Source organism: Acanthochromis polyacanthus, chromosome 2 (genome assembly GCF_021347895.1).
Source record: "Acanthochromis polyacanthus isolate Apoly-LR-REF ecotype Palm Island chromosome 2, KAUST_Apoly_ChrSc, whole genome shotgun sequence".
Taxonomy (NCBI): Eukaryota; Metazoa; Chordata; class Actinopteri; family Pomacentridae; genus Acanthochromis; species Acanthochromis polyacanthus.
The window spans coordinates 44592896-44615228 of record NC_067114.1 but is presented as its reverse complement, the minus strand read 5'-3'; the positions used below and the strand labels follow the sequence as shown (position 1 = coordinate 44615228).

At 38.1% G+C, this 22333-nt stretch overlaps 1 protein-coding gene across 6 annotated transcripts in view; it reads left to right on the top strand.

The window, feature by feature from the left end:
- The window catches only part of kcnq1.1 (potassium voltage-gated channel, KQT-like subfamily, member 1.1), a 97561-nt gene that overhangs the window by 9722 nt on the left and 65506 nt on the right, over positions 1-22333 (top strand). For all 6 annotated transcript variants that reach the window (XR_007937883.1, XM_051939150.1, XM_051939141.1 and 3 more), the window contains exon 2: positions 11268-11358. Coding sequence is in view for 5 of the 6 variants with exons in the window: in XM_051939150.1 (XP_051795110.1) it covers positions 11268-11358 (91 nt within the window). In the remaining variant the exon portion in view is untranslated. The remainder of the gene's footprint in view (positions 1-11267; positions 11359-22333) is intronic.

Genomic DNA, 22333 nt, shown 5'->3' with positions numbered 1-22333 from the left:
CTAAACAAAACAAAAACAGAAAAATTCGGCAATAAAGCACTTCTTTATTTTTTTTTAATCCTTAGTACATTATTTCAAGAATTATTATTACTATTATGCTTTTTTCCTGTGATTTCAGATGTTTTTAATTTAGCAAAACTCAAAAAAATCTCTAAAATGTATTATTATTATTATTATTATTATTATTATTAATAAACAGCAGAAAATTGTTCAAAAATTACAGCTGTAAAAACTTTTTTTAAAGACAGTTTATTAGTAAATTAAAAGGAAATATTGGCATTTTTTGACCAGACTTGCACCATCATATCACTGGTTTGTGTCATTCAGTCAAAGCAGGGTTGTCCCATTGAAGACCAGATGCACACATTAGTGAGGATTCAACATTTCAGGACTCAGAAAGCTCAAATCTTATTAAACTGAACTAGATATTCTGTCAGACGCATAATTTAACAAAAGGACTGAGAGATCATGATGGCTATTGTTGTCTTTTAGTGAAAGTATTCAGCACTTTCTCTTAAACGACGTCATTTCTCCACCTCAAACATGTTTCTTTGACCTTTACTCTGAGCTACTTTAGCAAACACACTCGGTCACTCGTGGCTTCTGTCTCTGAACTTTATTTTATTTTTTTTAATTGAAACAAAATGACAAAAAATAATACAAATGACACAAAGCAAATCAAAAAAGAGCCAAAAAATGACAGACAAAAAATGAAGAAACAAAAATTGAGAAAAAAATTACACAACTGACAAAAGCAAAATACAAAATGACAAAAATAAACGAAAAAACACAAGCGAGCAAAAAAAGGAAACACGAAACGAGACAAAGTAATACAAAAATGAGACACAAAGCGACTTAAGAACAATGAAGAATCCAGCACCTCACGACCCAAGCAACCCGCCATGGTCCAGAAACGATTCCAAACCCACAGCTCCACTAATCCACAATCCGCAGCCAACGTCCCCCCCACAATCTCCACACCCCGAGGGCCGGACCGGACCCCCCGGAGGACCACCCCTGGCCCAGGGGCCCCATGCCGGGGCCCGTGTCTCTGAACTTTTTACCCCAACGAAGGCTACCGTTGTCTTTCCTGTTGCTCTCCATCGATTTATCTTTGTTTTTTCCTGATATTTGACGCTAACAGGTGGTGACACGGCGGCCAGCGTCACCGCTAACTCTTATCCCGTCGCCTGCTTTGTCTCCACACAGCCGACTGAGTGAATCTGTCCATCAATAATAGATAGGAGCAGCGCTGTGAGCCTTTGTTTAGTGTTCAGTGGTGCCTATGTAGCCGAGCCGGCGTGTTATTTAGTCTGCTGTTCCACCAGGCCCGCGGTGGCAGACAGAAACGCAGCATTATCTATAGGCCCCGAGGTAAGGGAAGTGAAATATGATGGTGCAGTCAGAGTGCAGAGAGGGACTGACGAGTCGGAGAGTCTCTGATGAATAAGAAGTGAAGCAGAAGTGTACGCTCAGCATACTGAGAGCGTGTGTTTACTGGCATTTCAAATGCACTGAAATAATTTAAGCAGAGCCTCGCTGACAAATTACAACCATTAGCATACCAGAGCGTTCGCTTCGGAAAGTTTGATGTTCGCTTGTGTTTTCTTTTGATCTCGCTTTTTAACTGCTTCTGTCGTATTTCAAACATAACATTTAACAAATTGCACCGCGTCCTAACCTGTGAGCACTTTTGCTTTTCGGTGGCGCTCTTCTTAATAGACGAATTTACATCGTATTTACGGCAGTCAGTCAGTCAGTCGTTGAATCCGACTGAATCAGTCCTTTGCCTTCCAGACCAGCGTCTTGTCCTAGAACCTTCCTTAACGTTGTTCTCGGCCTGCCGATTCGTTTGACAGCATCAGGTTTCCATAACAACGTCCAGCTGCTTCGTTGTCTCGCCACGTGTCCATCCAGGGCTGGTCTACGTTGCCTAAAGATGGCTGACCAGCATGGATGTGAGTCATAGAGCCACTTGTTGGTGAGGTGTGATTTCCAGGAAATGTTCTGTACCATCCATAACATTCTGCTATAAGTCCCATTAATTCTTTCTGAGAGAATCTTCAATAGTGACCAGGAGTCAGATCCACACGGGAAAAAATGCCCCTCTCAAAACAAGAAAGAAAAACTTATTTCAAGGAACTTTTACCTTGAACTAAGTGAAAAAAAAAACGGCCAATAGAAAAAGTGAAAAATGGCTTGGTAAGATTTCTTGAATCAAGATATGATATTTAGAATATCGAGACCTTAAAATGAACTTATCTGAAGCTCTATTTTACCAGGATTGTCAAGCTTTGGTGTCTTAACCGTCCTGTTGTCCTCAATTACACACCAAAAAGTATTGTTCCCTTGTCTGAAAAAAATCTAAAACTTCAGCAAAAAAGTTCCCCAAATTTATATTTTAAAAAAAGCAAAATCTTCAGGTAGAAAATGCCTTAAAAATTTCCCTTTAAAAAAATCCAAAATTTGACAAGAAATAAAAATAAAAAAATTAAAAAAATCTAAAAATTGTAAATATTTTCGAAAAATGAATAAAAGTCTTGCAAAAACAAAATCCTAAAAATATCTAAAGTGATTCCATATGTATCAGTAAAAGTTCTAATATTTTCCTTAAGAATATTCAGAAAAAATCAACCAAAATCCAGCAAATTTCACTGGATTTTGGTTGAATGTTCTTAAAGAAAGCTTCGTTTTTAACACTTCTTTTTTCCACTAAAAAAAATTTCAAAAATTGCCCTCAAAAAAATTGAAAATATGAATTTTTTTTCCCTCCATTTTTAAACATTTAACCGGGTTAATTTGACCTGCATGAGGGTAAAACTTATTTTGAGTTTTCTTGTAAAATTCAACTCAAAACAAGATAATCTCAAGATTGTTTGACTTAACAAGATATTTAAAATGCATTGTCTTAAAACAAGTCCCTCCATCTTGCTGAAATGTCTCTTGTTAAGTGAATTTATCTTAAATCAAGTGGGATGAGACATTGTGACTAAAAATAAGACAAATAGACTTGGTAAGATTTTGAGTTTTTGCAGTGCATCGAGTAAAATGGATTCTACTGAATGCTCTCATTTCGGTTGTTGTTTTAGTCAGAGATGCCCATACTTTTGACAGAGAGCTTAATGCGCCCCAAGCTTTACCAGTTTTTGTTTCTCTATCATGTGCTGTGTTGGTGTAGCCTCCAAGATCAAGGAAGTCATCAACCTTTTAGATGTCAGACCCATCTAGTGCTGCAGTGTCTCCTCAGATGTTGGGTGAAGGTGCATGAACGTCGTCCAATCAGTCGTGTTTCTCGCTCTACCCGATGCAGAAGGTCTTGTGTTTCACTGACAGTGTTTGATGAACGATGAATCCAGCAGCTCCGATCAGGTCTCTCCTCGGCCTTTTATCTGTGTTGACGTGTGGCGTGCACGCGTGTCTACGTGTCGGCCTACAGGGGAGTGTTTGGATTCCTGGCCGGTCTTCAATGAACTCTGCGGCGATAAGAGTCTTCGTGGTGCAAACACCGAGCGGACAGCGCAGGACATAGTTTCCATCATATAGCAGGCAAGACTGCGATTCTTTAGGGCCGCTTTCTGGGAGTTTAAAAACAGTATCAGCGAGATAACGGTGGAGCAAACACTTCCACCAGCGCTGTACCAAAAGTTCCCGCTCCCTAGGAGTTTCTTCCAGGCAGCAAGCACCACAATGTTTCAATTGGGCATGAAATTGTTCAAATATTTGCCAGTTTTGGGGTTTTAAGATGGCTTTAGGTTATTATTATCGCTGCGGTGTCCTCGGTAGTGTTCATTTTGCCTTTCATGAGTGATATTTCACTCTTTATTGCCGTGCATCCTCCTTTTAAAACTGCAGCTGCCACACTGTTTGTGCACATTTATTACAAGGTTAGTAGAAATAGCAGGATTCATCCCTTTACACACATAAACATCCACATGGTCTGTCCACTGAAGAGCAGAAGGCCTTTCAGATCCATTCACGTCTGGGTTAACATGGACAACATTATACAACGATATGCAGATGGAGTTCTGGAAACATGAGAACCATCCAGCAGAAAATAATCTCATCCACATCGCTCCATAATGTCCCATTAGCTTTATTTTTTATTAACGTCACAAGATGCAAAACGACAAAAAGCGATGTAAATGAGACGCAAAAGAAAAACGAGACATGAAGCCACAACAAAAGGCACAAAATTAGTACTACGTGTTAAAAATGACTCATAATTTGCCCAAAATTTCCAGAAAAATGACACAGACAAGACATAAAACAACAAAAACCCGACACAAAGCATTACAAACGAAACACAGAAGAAAAACAAGACGCAAAATGACAAAAAGAAGACACAAAAATAGTAAAAAGTGTCCAAAGTGACTCAAAGTTAGTCTAAAATGTCTTAAAATCTTTCCCAAAAGACCACAAAATGACACGAACAAGACACAAAACCACAAAAAACAACAAAAAGCATCACAAATGAGATGCAAAAGCAAAAAGGAGACACAAAACAACAGAAAAGGACATAGTAATAAAATTTGTCCAACATGACAAATTGTCCAAAAAGACCACAAGATGACACAAACAACACACAAAACAACAAAAACCCAACACAAAGCATTACAAATGAAGGACAAAATGACAAAAAGAAGACACTAAATTAGTAAAATGTTTCCAAAATGTGTCCAAAATGACACAAACAAGACACAAAACAACAAAAATCCAACACAAAGCATTGTAAATGAGACACAAAATGACAAAAAGAAGACACAAAATTAGTAAAATGTTTCCAAAATGTCTCCAAAATGACACAAACAAGACACAAGACAACAAAAACCCAACACAAAGTATAACAAATGAAGGACAAAATGACAAAAAGAAGACACAAAATTAGTAAAATGTTGCCAAAATATGTCCAAAAATGACACAAACAAGACACAAAACAACAAAAAATACGACCATAGAGCATCACAAATGAGACACAAGAGACAAATGAGACTCAAAAATACAAAAAAAGACACTAAATTAGGAAAATGTGTCAAAAATGACCCAAAATAACACAAGCAAGATGCAAAACAACAAAAGGAACAACAGAAGGCATCACAAATGAGACGCAGAACAAAAACATGACACAAAACGACAAAGAGAAGACATAAAATCAAGAAAATGCTCTCAAAGTTTGAACAAAATGACACAAACAAGACACAAAACAACAAAAACCCAACACAAAGTATGACAAATGAGACATAAAATGACAAAAGAAGACACAAAATCAGTAAAATATGTCTAAAAGTTGTCCAAAAAGACCTCAAAATGACACAAACAAGACACAAAACAACAAAAACCCAACACAAAGCATTGCAAATGAGACATAAAATGACAAAAAGAAGACACAAAATCAGTAAAATATGTCTAAAAGTTGCCCAAAAGGACCACAAAATGACACAAACAACACACAAAACAAGAAAAACCCAACAAAAAAAAAACATTGCAGGTGAGACGCAGAAGAAAAACGAGACACAAAATTAGTAAAATGTTTCATTTTTCTTCTAACGTTTGTCTCAGCTGTTTTTGTTGTTGTACTTCATAAATCAGCTTCTTCCATAAAGTTTCTCTGGATCACATTACTGTCAGAATCAGAGTATGAGGCGGCAGACAAAACAGGATCAGAGACATTTTGTGAGGCGACGTTTGCTAATCGGGAGCCGCGGCGTTTGATTTCACAGATGCTGCCGGTCAATTAACAAAGCTTAGCATTAAAGGAGCACTAATTAGCTCTCTTGTCCATCTGCTCTTGTGCTTTTTGAACATTTTATTTGAACTTTGTGTACTTTGGAAATAAAAAAGTGAAAGATTCTGTCATTATTTTGAAGTTTTAGTTGGTTTTTAGTTTAGTTTTTGTGTGGTCAGTGAATATAATTTGTCTTTTGTTCTTAATTTCCAGTGTGTAAACTGCATCCTATTTAGTTAAAATGTGAAAAATGTACCAAATACATGTAAAAAGTTGCAGTCTTGGCAGTTTTCATGGACGCTTTTTCCATGGTTTTCCGCAGAGAACGCAACAATACCACGTTTTATTTGGGATTTTTGAGTTCTCATATGTACAGATCATACATTTTATGTGTGATTCCACCTAAATTCAACAAATTTCTTTAATAAAGTTAATGCCTGACTATTTCAGATTTGCTAGATTTTTATTCTGTGCGTGTTATTTAGTAAATTTCGTAAAACATGTGAAGTTTTTGCTCACAGATGAAGCTTTTCAGGTATAAATTTCAACAGAAAGTGAGTCAGATCGACTTTTGTTTTGTTTCTTTGCACCAATCTGTGGATCAGTGTTTGATAAGCCATAACTTGAGAAATAATGTAGCTAGAGTCCTGAAATTGTGCACACTAATTGATATATACATATAGTCTCCACTGGAACAACCAAAGTTTGATAGAATAATACAAACCAGTTGTCTGATGGGGCAAATTTGGCCAAAAAGTTTCCATTTTCCTGTCCACTCTGAGATTCTACCATCTATAAAACCTTCATTTTCACCCTAAAGGACTCATTTTTCTGTCTGACATGTAGATAATAAACTTTTACTAATGGTACCCCTTTTAATGAAATAATTTGAAGCACTGTGAGTTGGGAAAACATGATTTTTCTTTTGTCCCAATAGCTATATTATAAAAGTCTTACAGTGTCCATGTCTACCTTACACACCTGCTCAATGATTGTGCTAATATCGGCCATAAATGAAAAAAATACACTTAATTTTAGTAATTTTTTGGTCAAATAATCTAAATAACACCATACACTTCATTTTTTAAGCTTCTATTGGTACCAATCTGCCTTTAAAGGGTAAAAAATAAAGGTTTTATGATCAACAGAATGGCGGATTAGACAGAAAAATTGACATTTTTTGACCAGATTTGCACTGTCCTGTAACTGGTTTGTATTATTCTATCAAAACAGGATTCTAACATTGAAGACTATGTGGAAGTATCAATAAATCTACCAGATTTCAGAACTCTAACTATATTATTTCAGAAGTTGTGGCTCTTCAAACATCGATACTCAGATTGTTGCAAAGAAAACGATGCAAAACCCACCTTCTTTAAGTTTATTTTACTCAAAAACTAATGTCAACTATGAGCTCAGACTTTAAACCTGTTCAGCTTAATCAATATTCACCACTTAAAACCAGCTAGAATGACCCTCATATACAAACAAACTGCTTAAAGCAACATATGTAATAAGGACACAGCCATCAGAGGTTATTCTGTCAGTTTTTTGGCAAACACACACTAACATTGTAATAAGAACCCGTTCAGGTGTTCTGCCCTTTATCGCCACATCTCTTGCCAGTGGAAATGAAACGTTAATCAGTTTGTCCTTGCCCCAGAGCCAACCTTTCTGCTCAGCTTCATGCACCCTAAACCCGAACCCAGCTCCAGGACTGACAGTACAGATGGTGCTGCAGGAACTAATATGTCCAAAATGATTTAAAATTGACCCAGAATGGCACAAACAAGACTAGGGCTGAGTACCGAACTTCGGTTCTTTAATGGCACCGACCGAAATGTTTCGGTACTAATGAGTATCGAAATAAGCCTCGTCTTTCGATACCATGTTCCGGTACTTACCACGTGATTATGATCAAGCAAACCTGTGATTGGCTGTAACATTACACGTGATTGTGGCAAGCCGGAAAAAAACATGCTGCCCGTTCACAGACAGGTTTCACATTGGGTACATTGACTTTACTGCAGTTGTGTAGCGTGTCGTCGAAGCAAGAGTACCTGGCTGCAGCAGGAGGTCCCTCTCCATCGAAGTGGGGAAAGATGCATCTGAGGTCTAAAACGTGGCTCTACTTTTGTAAAATGGACGCCAATAGTGCACGGTGCAGTATATGCCAAAGCGGGTGGTGAACTCCATCAAAGGCTAAATACCAGCACGAGACCGATAGTCGGCAAGTACCCTAAGGGAAAGTTGAAAAGAACTTTGAAGAGAGAGTTCAAGAGGGCGTGAAACTGTTAAGAGGTAAACGGGTGGGGTCCACGCAGTCCGCCTGGGGGATTCAACTCGGCGGGCCAGGGGCGGCCGCTCGGTGGGTCCGGTGGGCGGGAGGATCCCCTCACGGGACCTCTCCCCGGGTGCGGGCCGTCCCCCGCAGGGCGCATTTCCTCCGCAGCGGTGCGCCGCGACCGGCCCTGGGTCGGCCAGGAAGGGTCCGGAGCGAAGGTGGCTCAGTATGTACTGAACTGGACATTGCTTGCAAATGTTCTTTTGCACTGGAAATGACTGGAAAATTAAACTCAAGATGTGAAAAGTAATGTGTAATGCAATTTTCATTCTGTTAGAGGATATATTGTAAAACTGGTATCGAAAAAAGTATCGTTTAGGAACCGGTATCGAAGTGAAGGTATCGGTATTGGTACCGGTATCGAAACTTTTAGATTGATACCCAGCCCTAAACAAGACACAAAACAACAAAAACCCAACACAAAGTATCATCAATTAGACCACAAAACCACAAGAACAAGACACAAAATGAGTAAAACATGTCCAAAATAACTCAATGTGTCCAAAATAATCACAAAATGACACAAAACAACAAAAATCCAACACAAAGCATTGCCGGTTAGACCACAAAAACAAGACACAAAGTTATTAAAATGTGTCCAAAATGACCCCAAAGTCACAAAAAAACCAGACACCCGAGAAAAAGCGTCACATGAGATGCAAAAGAAAGACTGGATGGAAAATGATGAGAACAAGACCCAAATTTAGCAAAATTTGTCCAAAATGACTTAAAATCTATTCAAAAAGACCACAAAATGACCTAATCAAGACACAAAACAACAAAAACCCAACAAAAATCATCACAAATGAGACGCAAAAGAAAAAAGTGACAAAAACGAGACACAAAACTACAAAGAAAATGACATAAATTAGTACAATGTGTCAAAAATGACTCAAAATTTGTCCAAAAATGACCAAAAATTAGTCAAACAAGACACAAACCAACAAAACCCCGACAAAAAGCATCACAAATGAGATGCAAAAGAAAAACGAGACACAAAATGACAAAAACAAGACACAAAATTAGTAAAACATTTCCAGAATGACTCAAAATTTGTCCAAAAACACCACAAAATGACTCACACAAGACACAAAACAACAAAAACCCAACAGAAAGCATCACAAAGCAAGAAAAATGAGACACAAAATGAAAAAACGAGACACAAAATTTGTAAAAAAAAAAGCAAAAAAGTCCAAATGACTGAGGACACAGACAGGACCGTTTCCAGCTGATCTAAATGACTAAACAGCTGTAATTTTTAAAGTTTACTCCTTGAAAATAAGAAAACGTGTGAAATTCTCCAACCAGACTGGCACTGTGTCTCCAAAAAAATAAAAAATCTTCTTCCTGTACCATCAAATCCAACATCCTCCACTCTGATTGTTACAAACAGCTGGTACTGAGCATTTTTTCATCCAAATAACAAAAATTTTCCTGACATCCTGATGGTCACTAAGCTTTTTAATTTCCATTCAGGAGTCAAAAACTCAAGGTCACATGTGAGTTTTTGGTGTGACGGCAGCTGGAAGCCTTATCTCTGAGAAAAAATACATTTTTCTGTTCAGCTGTTTGAGTAGTTTCACACTGGTGACCTTGGGAGGGAAAAGGAGAATGTTAAAGAGCAATTTGGTGTTTGTTGATCCGGCGTGTGCAAACCTGCGCTCATTATTTGACAAGTTTATCACGCTTTGCCTTCGTACGGCGGTTCAAAAGGTTCCTCCAGAGGCCCGTCCTTGAAAGCTTTTTACTTTTTCACAAATTCACTCAGATACTTTTCAGGGTAAAAAAAAAACATGAAGTAATGTTGTGCTGTCTTGAAACTTTATTTCAAACCAGACGCTCAAAGCGGAGCGAGGTAAATCAAAGCGCCAAACGTCGCCACGGATACGAGGTGGGATGTTAAAAAGCCGAGCGCGGAGAGGTGCGTGACTCGACTGATGACGACCTGGAAGAGCTTTGATTCCAGGAAGAACTTCACGTGTTAATGAGAATAAATCCAACGAATGCTGTCACTTTGTGTGTTTTTGTGTCATTTTTCTGTTTTTGCTGTCAGTTTGTGTTGTTTTGTGTCGTTTTGTTTGTGGTTTTGTGTTTTTTCGTTTGTTTCTCTTGCCATTTTGTACCTTTTTGTTGTCATTTTGGGCAGTTTTCTGTCCTTTTGTGTTGCTTTGTCCCTTTCGGTTGTAGATTTGTGTTGTTTTGTTGTCATTTTTAGTATTTCTGTTGTCATTTTGTGCCGTTTTCTGTCTTTTTGTGTTGATTTGTCCCTTTTGGTTGTAGATTTGTGTTGTTTTGTTGTCATTTCCGGTATTTCTGTTGCCATTTTGTGCATTTTCCTGTGTTTTTGTTGTTGATTTGTGTAAATTTATCGTCATTTTGTGCCATTTTTTTTAGTTTTTCTCATGATTGTGTGCAGTTTTGTTGTCATTTCGTATATTCTCGTCATTTTCTGTATTTCTGTTGTCATTTTTTTTGCCGTTTTCTGTCTTTTTGTTGCCGATTTGTGTTATTTTGTTGTCCTTTTGTGTATTTTTCTTGCTATTTTATCCCTTTTGTTGTCATTTTGTGCAGTTTCCTGTGTGTTTGGTGGTCGATTTGTGTTATTTTGTTGACATTTTGTGTATTTTTTCTTAATTTTGTGCCATTTTTGTTCATTTTTCTTGTCTTTTTGTAACTTTTTGTTGTAATTTGGTGCAGTTTTCTGTCCTTTTGTGTCGTTTTGTCCCTTTCGATTGTAATTTTGTGTTGTTTTATTGTCATTTTGAGTTTCTGTTGTCATTTTGTGCCGTTTTCTGTCTTTTTGTTTTCAATTTGTGTAAATTTGTTGTCATTTTGTGCATTTTCCTGTCTTTTTGTTGTCGATTTGTGTAAATTTGTTGTCATTTTGTGCCGTTTTTTTTGTTTTCTTATGATTGTGTGTAGTTTTGTCGTCATTTCGTATATTGTTGTCATTTTCTGTATTTCTGTTGTCATTTTTTGCAGTTTTCTGTCTTTTTTTGGTCATTTTGTGTTATTTTTTTTGTCATTTTGTCTATTTTTGTTGTCGTTTTGTCCCTTTTTCCCTTCATGTTTGTCCTTTAGCATCTGGATTAGTGCTTGATGTTTTACTGTGTGGAAAGCTTTGGCGTAACAGATGACAGAACACTAAATAAAACATGAATGTCCACAAATCTAACGCTCTGTGGCGCTTGTTTCCTGCAGGTTCCTCATCGTTCTGGCCTGTCTGATCCTCAGCGTCCTCTCCACCATCAGTCAGTACCAGGCTCTGGCTCACACGACTCTCTTCTGGGTGGTGAGTGTCAAATATGACTAATAATAACAAGCAACACCTGAGATTATCCTGGACAAACGCATTGTTCTGCACCTGACGTGTGGCTGTCACACTGGATTTGGGATGAATCTGTCCTCTCTTGGACAAAAAACAACCCAAAAGGTCATTTATGAAGCCTCGAGCTTCAGCAAATGCCAGAAAACAACACAAAATGGTACAAAAATGCTCAAATGTTGCAATGGTCTTATTTTCAAAACTGAAATCCACCTTATGATACAAGTCCAAGTCTTGGGTTTCTCTGAAAATCCCGGCCTCTAAGAAAAAATAATAAGCGAGTCCACCTGTGACCCCGGCAACAAAAGAGATGGCACATGTAATTGTAAAGCGAGCCGAGGGTAATTGCATGACCGAGGTTACAAAAGAAGGCGCCGCGTTCTCCGTCTTCGCCCCGCCTCGTCTCACTCGGCTCAGGAATTGGCTGCAGAAAGAAGATTGTGAGATTTCAGCGTGGTGGGGAGGTTGGAGTCGTCCATCCGCTAACAGAAGGTTCAGCCTCGCATTGAAAAGATCTGCTCACCTACCTTCAGGGCTGTCAGCCTTCCAGTGACGCTCAGACACAGCTTACATCAGTGTTTCACTAATACGACGTCTGGTCTGCGACTTCTCTGTCATTTTATGTGTTTTTGTTATTGATTTATGTTGTTTTGTGTGTTTTTTTGTCATTTTTTGCCACTTTTTGTTGTCATTTTCACAGTATTCTCTCATTTTGTGTCATTTTATTCGTTTTTGTTGCCATTTTATATATTTTTGTTGTGCTTTTTCTGTCTTTTTGTTGTCTGTGTCATTTTGTACAATTTTCTGTCTTTTTGTGTCTTCTTGTTTGTTTTTCTTGTCATTTTGTTCCTTTATATTGTCACTTTGTATATTGTTGTTGCCCTTGTTTTGCAGTTTTCTGTCTTTTCTTGTTGATTTGTGTTGTTTTGTGTGAATTTGTATCTTTTAGTTGTATTTTTTTGCCATTTTCTGTATATTTATGTTGCATTTTTGTGTTGTTTTTCTCGTCGTGTTGTACCTTTTTGTGTCATTTTGTGTAGTTTTGTTGCCATTGTGTGCCGTTTTGTGTGTTTTTCTTGTCATGGTGTGTTCTTTTGTGTCATTTTGGACAGTTTACTGTGTTGTTATTGTCGATTTGTGTCTTTCCTTTTCGATTTGTGTTGTTTTGTGTGATTTTGTATCTTTTGGTTGTCATTTTATGCCTTTTTGTGTATTTTTGTTGCCATTTTGTGCTGTTTCGTTTGTTTCTCTTGCCATTTTTTACCATTTTGTGCTGTTTTGTGTATTTTTGTTGTCGTGTGTTGTTTTGTGTCATTTCTTTTGTCATTTTGGACAGTTTTCTGTCTTTTTGTTGTGAATTTGTGTTGTTTTGTGTCATTTTGACCATTTTTTCTTGTCATTTTGTGTCATTTTGCATCATTTTGTTTGTTTTTCTTGTCATTTTGTACATTTTTTGTTGTCTATTGGTGTCATTTTGTACAATTTTCTGTCATTTTGCATCATTTTGTTTGTTTTTCTTGTCATTTTGTACATTTTTTGTTGCCATTTTGCCTGTTTTTGTTATTTTGTGCCGTTTCATGGATTTTTGTTGTCCTTTTGCGTCATTTTGTGTATTTCCTGATTATCTGTAGAAAATGGTATTTTGGTGATGCTTAAACAACACGAATAAGAAGAATACCACTGCACACGAAATGGCATAAAGCTGCACGACTAAACTTGTCAAAAATATTGAAAAATGTGAACCTTTATGCTTGGAGCAGCAGAAGGCACAAGTTTGTAAAAAGGCTACAAAAGAAAAGAAAAGCCAGAATGTTAAAATACTTAAAAATATTCCTTCTGAACATACACTCCAAATGTGCCATAACAAAAGCCTTAAAGAAGTCTGTTTTTCCCTCACGTTAATCGTATGTTAACATATAATTTTAGTGATCAATGCAGCTTCTTATTTCCAACCTAAAGCTGCATATTAGCTTTAAACTTCATTTATTCAAACATGATAAAGTGCATTTAGGTCTGACACTGTCATAAATTGCAGGATGTAAATGTAATTTCTGGCTAAATAAAAGTGAAATTCATGTTGTTGATTGAATATTCTGTGTAATAAATACAAATAGAATAATCAGTTTTCTAATCTGCAAGGTAGGCGGACTCAGCAGCAAATCAGAACCACACGTAAGATCTGTGATTTCATTTAAAATATATATTTATGTTATTTCTGCATCGCTAATTTTGTTTTTTAAGCACATCCATCAGGTCTGAATGTCTGCTTCCGGTAAAATCACCTTAAAACTACTAAAAGCAGGAGACACAGGATCATTTTTCAGAGTGATTTCTGTTTTGGTACCAACATTCATCAACAAACTGTCGCTGTTGTTGTTGTGACTGCACATGTGAGTCCTTGTCAGTGTGTAGGAATGATGATATAACATCAGACAGAGCAGCAGCAGCAGCAGCCAGCGGCTCTTTAATCCCTCAGCATCAATAGAAACTTTACAGCAGACCATCAGGAACAAAAGTCTGTGTGCACAAAGTCCTAAGACTCCATAAAGTTCACCAAACCCCCGCATCGATCGCTAAGCTACCAGCAAACACCTGTTGCAAACAAATCTTTTATTTATTTTTTTTCTGGAGTGTCCACTATTAAGCCGGCCATCCCTGCTGCACAGTCTTCACTGTCTGGATCCAAAACAAACACGATGTAAAGGCTGTGGATAAAATGATCAGCAGTGTTCCAATGATTGTCTGATAAAACAGCTCTGTCTTTACAAAGCTGCTGCATTTTTAGCTTTTTTTTGTTGATGTCAGTGTTCCAAGTGTCCACCATTTTTAATACATCTCCAATAAATAATAAGCAGCTAGCTAGTACGACTGTAGCTCTTTTAATAACAGTGTTGCACATATCAGTGGTGTAGAATGTAGTGTTTGATAGTAGAAGAGTGTTAATTTTGTGCAGATTGAATTAGATTTCACAGACGTACCTAATAAACTGGCAGTGTACGGTACGCAGCAAAACTGAGGTAATTAGTGGTCAGTTTCACTTAAATCTAAATATTTTGTGTGTTTTTGTTGTCAATTTGGATTGTTTTGTGTGATTTTATGTATTTTTGTTGTCATTTTGTGTTGTTTCGTGTGTTTTTGTTGTCATTTTGTGCTATTTCATGTATTTTGTTATCATTTTGTACATTTTTGTCTTCAATTGTGTCATTTCGTTTGTTTTTGTTGTTGATTCGTGTAATTTTTTATGTCATTTTGTACAGTTTTCTGTCCCGTTGTGTCATTTCATTTGTTTTTGTTGTTGTTTTGTGCCATTTTTGTTGTAATTTTGTACAGTTTTCTGACTTTGTTATTCTTGTCATTTTTTACCTTTTTGTGTCATTTTGTATATTTTTGTTGTTATTTTGTGCCGTTCTGTGTCTTTTTGTTGTTAATTTGTGTTGTTTTGCGTCTTTTCGTGTGTTTTTGTTGTCATTTTGTGCTGTTTTGTGTATTTATGTTGTGATTTTGTGTTGCTTTGTGCCATTTTTGTTGTAATTTTATACAGTTTTCTGACTTTGTTATTCTTGTCATTTTTTACCTTTTTGTGTCATTTTGTATATTCTTGTTGTCATTTTGTGCTGTTCTGTGTCTTTTTGTTGTTAATTTGTGTTGTTTTGCGTCTTTTCGTGTGTTTTTGTTGTCATTTTGTGCCATTCTGTGCCTTTTTGTTGTTAATTTGTGTTGTTTTGCGTCTTTTCGTGTGTTTTTGTTGTCATTTTGTGCCGTTCTGTGCCTTTTGTTGTTAATTTGTGTTGTTTTGCGTCTTCGTGTGTTTTTGTTGTCATTTTGTGCCGTTCTGTGCCTTTTTGTTGTTAATTTGTGTTGTTTTGCGTCTTTTCGTGTGCTTTTGTTGTCATTTTGTGCCATTTTCTGTCTTTTGTTGTTAATTTGTGTTGTTTTGTGTCTTTCATGTGTTTTGTTGTCATTTGTGCTGTTTTGTGTATTTAAGTTGTCATTTTGTGTTGCTTTGTGCCGTTTTTGTTGTAATTATGTACAGTTTTCTGACTTTGTTTTCTTATCATTTTTTACCTTTTTGTGTCATTTTGTATATTTTGTTGTCATTTTGTGCCATTTTCTGCATTTTTGTTGTTAATTTGTGTTGTTTTGCATCTTTTTGTCTGTTTTTGTTGTCATTTTGTGCCATTTTCTGCATTTTTGTTGTTAGTTTGTGTTGTACCTAGTATCTAAATGGAGGTTTAGTTTTTGTCGAGTTGACTGACACAGAGAAAGCTCATAAATGTCTGACTTGCTTTGTATTACAGAACAGCGTGTCAGAATGCAAAATTAGCCAAACTGATGAAAACACTTTAACGCAGCTCCACAGGCAGGTTGTGTATCTTCATGTGCTCAATTAAAAGTGGCAATTTGCAAGAATGAAATGAGAAAACTAAAAAAAAAATAAGCAGCTGTCTCATCTAAATAATGCAGCTTTCAGAACATTAAAACCAAAAAAATCAATCAGCTTTATAGATATTTGATCATTAAGATGCATTCCGTGTGTCAGCGAGGCCTTAAGGACCCACAGAAACACTGCATGTAAACAAAACCTGTTTGCAGGGAAACCCTTTCATGATCCGAACAGCCGTCTGTGAAACGCAAAGACTCGAGATTTTGAAAGAAGAGAAACAACGTTTTTCTCAGATTCTGCTTCTTGAGTCTCATCTGATATTTCCTCCTGCCGTCCATCATCTGCTTCTGTTTTTGTCTGATTCTGCTGTTTGACAAATGCAAACAGGAGGCTTTGTTGTTGAAACCGTGCAGACGTTAAGTCATTGTTGCGTTCTCTTTGGTATTACATTAGATTAACTGTCTTAATTTGGAGCCACAAAACATTTGAGATTTTTCGTTGCTTTGAAACGGCAAATATTGAACTTTGGTGTGGTTTTATGTCAATAGACTGGGTGTTGTTGTCGTTTTGTGTATTTTGTGTCATTTTGTGTATTTTGTTCAGTTTTCTGTCCTTTTGTCCCGTTTTTTATATTTTTGTTGTCAGATTGAGTAGTTTCGTGTCATTTTTGTTGTCACTTTTGCCGTTTTCTGTCGTTAATTTATGTTGTTTTGTGTCTTTCCATGTGTTTTTGTTGTCATTTTGTACAGTTTTCTGCCCTTTTGTGTCATTTTGTTTGTTTTTGTTGTTGATTTGTATTGTTTTGTGTCATTTCTGTTGTCATATTATGTTGTTTTATGTCATTTTTGTTGTCATTTGTACAGTTTTGTGTCATTTTGTATGTTTTTGTTGTTGTCTTTGCTGTTTTCTGTCTTTTTGTTGTTAATTTGCGTTGTTTTGTGTCTTTCCGTGGGTTTTTGTTGTCATTTTGTGCTCTTTCATGTATTTTTGTTGTCTTTTTGTGCTGTTTTGTTTGTTTTTGTTATCATTTTGTGTTTTATGGTTGTCACTTTGTATTCTCATTTTCTGTCTTTTCCTTGTTAATTTGCGTTGTTTTGTGTCTTTCCGTGTTTTTGTTGCCATTTTGTTTTGTTTCATGTATTTTTTTTGCCATTTTGTGTTGTTTCATGTCATTTTTGTTATCTTTTTGTACAGTTTTCTGCCCTTTTGTGTCATTTTGTTTGTTTTTTTGTCGATTTGTGTTGCTTTTTGTCATTTTGTGCCGTTTCATGTGTTTTTGTTGTCATATTTTGTTGTTTTGTGCCATTTTTGTTGTGTTTTTCTACAGTTTTCTGTCATTTTGTGTCATTTTGTGTATTTTCATCTACAGATGTCGAGTCATTATAAAGTTCATTGTGGGATTACGTCAGATTAGCTTTCTTAATTAGAAGCCACAAAATATGTGAGATTTTTTGTTGTTTTGAAACAGCAAATACTAAACCGCGGCGTGGTGAGGAAAAGTAAATAAACAGACTGTTGTTGGAACCACAGAAGGAGCTTCTCCGGAGAAAATTTCAGCGCATCCCGCTGCAGGGTGAAGGCACTTCCACTGAAATCAATAGTAAATGGGATAAACTTAACCCCGAGACACCGGCTGCCGAGCGCAGGAAGCTGTTTGGGTGACGGGTGAGTCAGTCAGGCTTAGATAAAAAAAAGAAAACCCCGAGAAAGGATAAAGGAGGACTTGAGGATTTTGTTTGAGGAGGACCGGAACTTGCCACGTGTGACAAGTTCACCTTGGCCTGAGGATAAGGGGATGAAATAGTCGCTGTGTTTCATGAGCTGGAACATCACAATCTCCAATCCTACAGGTTCATTGTTGGATTCATGTGGAAGCTGGAAGCTACACTGTGAGAGCTGTAATTACACAGTGACAAGTCTATTAATAAACGCATAGAATACAGATATATATTCTCTGGCAAAATGTTTTTCCTGCCTTAAGTTAACCCTCTGGAGATATTTATTTAATCTTCTTATTCTTCTCTTCTGTACAGATGATGAATAATTAATAGTTCCAACCCAAAAAAACTAAAAAAAAAATCTTTTCCATCCTCCCTCCCAGAGGAGCCGTTTGGTGCTTTGTAGTGTTTTTTCTAGTTTGGAGATTTGCTCTGACCCTGCCACTCTTTCTCATTCTCTCCTCCCACACCACAGCAGCATCTCTTTGTCTTGTTTCTTTCTTCCCGCACGCTCAAGGTCAACGGAGACCGCTGTGTGCTCAGTACTCGGAGATGCAGCTCCGGCTCGGCGCTGTTTGTAACGGCGTGTTTGGCCAGATGCTTTGGCGCTTCGCCTGAAGGATCCACGTCATCTAAAGAGTCTGTTTGTTCCTCACACACAAAGCAGTATCCGTGTGCTTTATTTCAGTCTTTGCGATCGTGCAAAGGATGTGATTTCACCGACAAAGACATATGAATGCATATGGCTTCATTGCTGAAGGTGGGAGGACGAACGAGAAGGTCGAGGGTCGAACACGAGGGGATGAACCGAGGATCGATGGTCGCTTCAGGTCGAGACTCGGAGTCGGGACGACGACTCCGGGAGGTATCTCAGATTTATTGCCCTCCTTGCTCTTCCTGTAATGAGAGAGAGGGGTGAGGACGGAGGGTGAGGGATGTTAAAGCCATCAGATATGGAAGGGAAAGAGGCTCACCCTCGCCCAAACTGATTTCTAATTAACATTCTTACAAATAGCTTATTGACAAAAGGCGTCTGGTTGAGCTTTCAGGTAAATTAACATCAGTTCTAGACACATTAAAAGCATTATCTTCTCTATAGAACATTTCCAAACCAGTCGAGTCATTCTGTTTTGCTGAGGAAGCTTCCTAACTGAGTGAAACGTTGAATTGAAGTTGCACCCAAGCACCCTAGTCAACTAAACTGCATTGTCAGCTATGTTCTGAAGGAAATGTGGTTTAGTTTGCTTGGAAAAGATTATAAATACATTGCCAATCAAGATATTTTTGCCATTTATTTTACAGTTTCAACTTGCTAACCCAGAAAATGGAGAAGATTCAATCAGTACCACCCAATCGTGATAATTTGTCTTTAACCTTACGAAGCTATGCTGATGATACCCAGCTCTTCCTGTCGTTCCCCATAGACGACCACGCCGTCTCTGCCCAAATCTCATCATGCCTTGCAGGTATCTCGGCATGGATGAAAACATGCCACCTACAACTCAACCTTTCCAAGACTGATCTCTTTGTCATCCATCCAGTCCCTCTATTCAACAAGAAATCAACATCCAGCTTGAATCAACCCAACTCAAACCCACAAAGTCTGCCAGAAACTTGGGCGTCATGATGGATGACCAACCAACCCTCAAGGCTTATGTGTCCTCTGTTGCTCAGTCATGTCGATTCGTTCTGTAAAACATCAGGAAGATCAGAGACTTCCTGTCTGAACATGCAGCATAATTCCTGGTACAGGCTCTTGTAGTATCACTTATCAGCTACTGCAACTCCTTACTGGCAGGCCTCCCTGTATGACGGTCAAACCTCTGCAGATGATCCAGAATGCAGCAACACGTCTGGTTTTCAACCAGCCAAAAACAGGTCATGTCACCCCGCTGTTCAGTTTGCTTCACTGACTTCCAGTTGCAGCCTGCATAAGATTAAAAATCTCTGACTCTTGCTTTCATAACCAGAATGAAAACAACTCCCTCCTACCTGAACTCTCTCATTCAGGTCTACACTCTCTTCAGCTCTCTACACTCGCCCAACAAAAGGCTCCTGATCCAACCACCACACCAGAGCTGGTCCATAGCCAGACTCTTCTCCTCTGTGGTTCCTTGGTAGTGGAATGAGTTGCCAAACTCTGTTCTATCTGCAGAGTCTCTCTCAGTCTTTAAAGGGGAACTTTGGTTTTTTTCAACCTGGGGTCTGTTTTCATGTCATTTCATACATGTGAGTGATGGAGAAATGAATTTTCAACATAGCTCCAGTATTTAGCCAGGCAGGCAGCTTTGCAGCTCAGCTAGCGAAAATATGGGGCAACTGGCCCCCCCGCATCAAAGTCCGCCCTGTGTCGGATTACAGAACAGTTAGTTTTTTCTAAACCCGGTAAAACTAACGGGTCGTCAGTGCGCATTTCTGAGTTGTGGCAACAGAATGGTGTGCTACACTTCGCGCAGCTTTCACAGACTACCGTACTCGGAGAAGGAAATGCTAAAGTTGTGGCTAAACGTTTTACAAATGGACCCTGAAACTCCAGTTGATGCACTTCGACGTAAAAACTTAGGTAATCTGACACAAAATCATTCCACTCATCTTTTCACCTGAGTCAAACAGCCGTTTCCCCCATTGGTGTTTTGGTGCGAGCTATCGCGCGATTTCGTAACGAAATTTGCTTTCTAGCATCCCAAGATTTGGATACAGACCACAACAAATAGTGATCGCCAAGTAATGTAGAGGTTTTCGTTCACTTCTCATCTCTAGTATGTTGTGGGACACTCGTTGAGACTATCCGAGCCGGTCAGTGTGGGAAAAAAAGCACGTTAGGGCGGACTTTGACGCGGGAGGCCAATTGCCCCATACTTTTCGCTAGCTGAGCTGCTAAGCTGCCTGCCTGGCTAAATACTGGAGCTATGTCGAAAATTCATTTCTCCATCACTCACGTGTATGAAGTGACATATGAAAACAGACCCCAGGTTGAAAAAAAACCAAAGTTCCCCTTTAAGACAAGACTTAAGCCCAGCTCTTCACTGAATACCGTGGCATTTGACAGCCTGCAAAACACCATGGTCCTATTCTCACTCTTGAACTTGCTTTATGGCTCTTATCCAAGTTGTTTTCTCCTGAATAGATCCTTGCTTGTGTTGGATCTACTCTCAGATGTCAATTTGGGCACACTTTCTCATTCAAATGAATTTGTAGTGTATGTTGCTTTGGATAAAAGTGTGCTAAATGAAATTGTTGAATTATAGAATTGTAATTTTGAGCTCTAATGTCAATCAAGTATGGAACAAACTGTATTTAAAAGTGTGTAGCAAAGTGTGGTGTTGTTCTAAATGCAACCACTTAGTTTTGGTGCATAAACCTGACAAGAAAGAGAATTAAAACCAACAGTAAACAACGACAGAAGGCAACATTTCTGAAACCGATGATTTCTCGTCCATCACAGGATATGAACCTTCGTCTTCTGCAAGAAAATCCGCCGATGTTTTTTTCTGTTGGTTTTCTTTTGCAGACTTTATCCAGCTACCTGTGTTTACATTCCCTTCAAAATCTAGTTAAAAATGCAGTTGAATTGTACAGGAATGGGATTTTGTGGAGACAAGGTTACAACTGTGATATAAGCTGAATGAATTCTGTAAATGCAAAGGAAAGATGCTTCAACGCTTCCTTTCTTTACACCTTTAGTGTAGGATGCACTTGTCCATTCTTTATGAGAGAAAAGGAGGTAATGATGTCCCATGATTCCTTGCAACAGCAGACATTCAAAGTGCAGCCTGGTTAGTGCAGTCGTCTTTTCCTTTTGTCCTTCATGAATTCTCCATCACCATCTTTCCTTGACCTTGTGACATTTTTTTGTTGCCATCAAGGAAAATCGTTGACGATTCGACCACAACCCACATATGTTCCAATATCTACATAGCATGCAAGAAAAAGATTTCACACAGTATGTGACATGCTAACAATCCCAGAATGTCCTGCAAATCCAGTCAGATTTTGCAGTATGCTAGCTGGAATGTTTTTTTTTTTTGTCATTCTAACAATCTGTACAACAAGCTGAGAGTGCACAGGAAAACTGCAGCTCATTTTATGCTACAAACTACACCGAATATATAAGAAAGACACACTATAATGATGAAATGGTGTGTTCCAGTTGTCTGCATACTGCATGAAAGAGCATACTTTCTAATGACAGCTCTTCTGAAAGTAAAAAGACAAAGTATATCGCATTTACGAGGTTTCAGTCTTTTTCTTTCCGGCTTTTGACGCTGCGTTGCTGCACATCTCGGTGCGCTGTCGCCACATGAAGTTCTTTGGAACTGTTCATTCTGACACCTGAATGCACAAACGAGGACGCCTCTGCACAGAAGCAGCACAAAGAAGCAGCAGAGTAGCTCCGCTGGAGGTCAAAACCTCCACGGAGAACCTTTAACCCGGCGTCTCACTTGTTATGCAGCGTTTGATTGTGTTACAAGATCAAGGTTTTCTCAGACACACAACTCTGAACTTCCTGAACTTGACCCGATGGATTAATGTTCGCACAAAGAGAGGTCAGTGTTTGGAATTAGCTCGGCTGTCGTGTCAAGTAATACTGGATTTTTGAGGCCGATAACAATCTTAGCCAGTCAGAAATTCTAATCTGGACACGTCTGCCCATATTCTCAACGTACAGACGGAAAAATTTATTGAAAAATTGAATGCTGCAGCTATTATTAATTTTTGAGCAATGTGTTTCACAAACTACTGGGTCATTCCAGAACTGGAGGATATTTGGGCATCAAAATTTTTTGAAAAATAAAATAAACTTTCTCTTTTACAGTTTTCATCAATAATGGGTAATAAA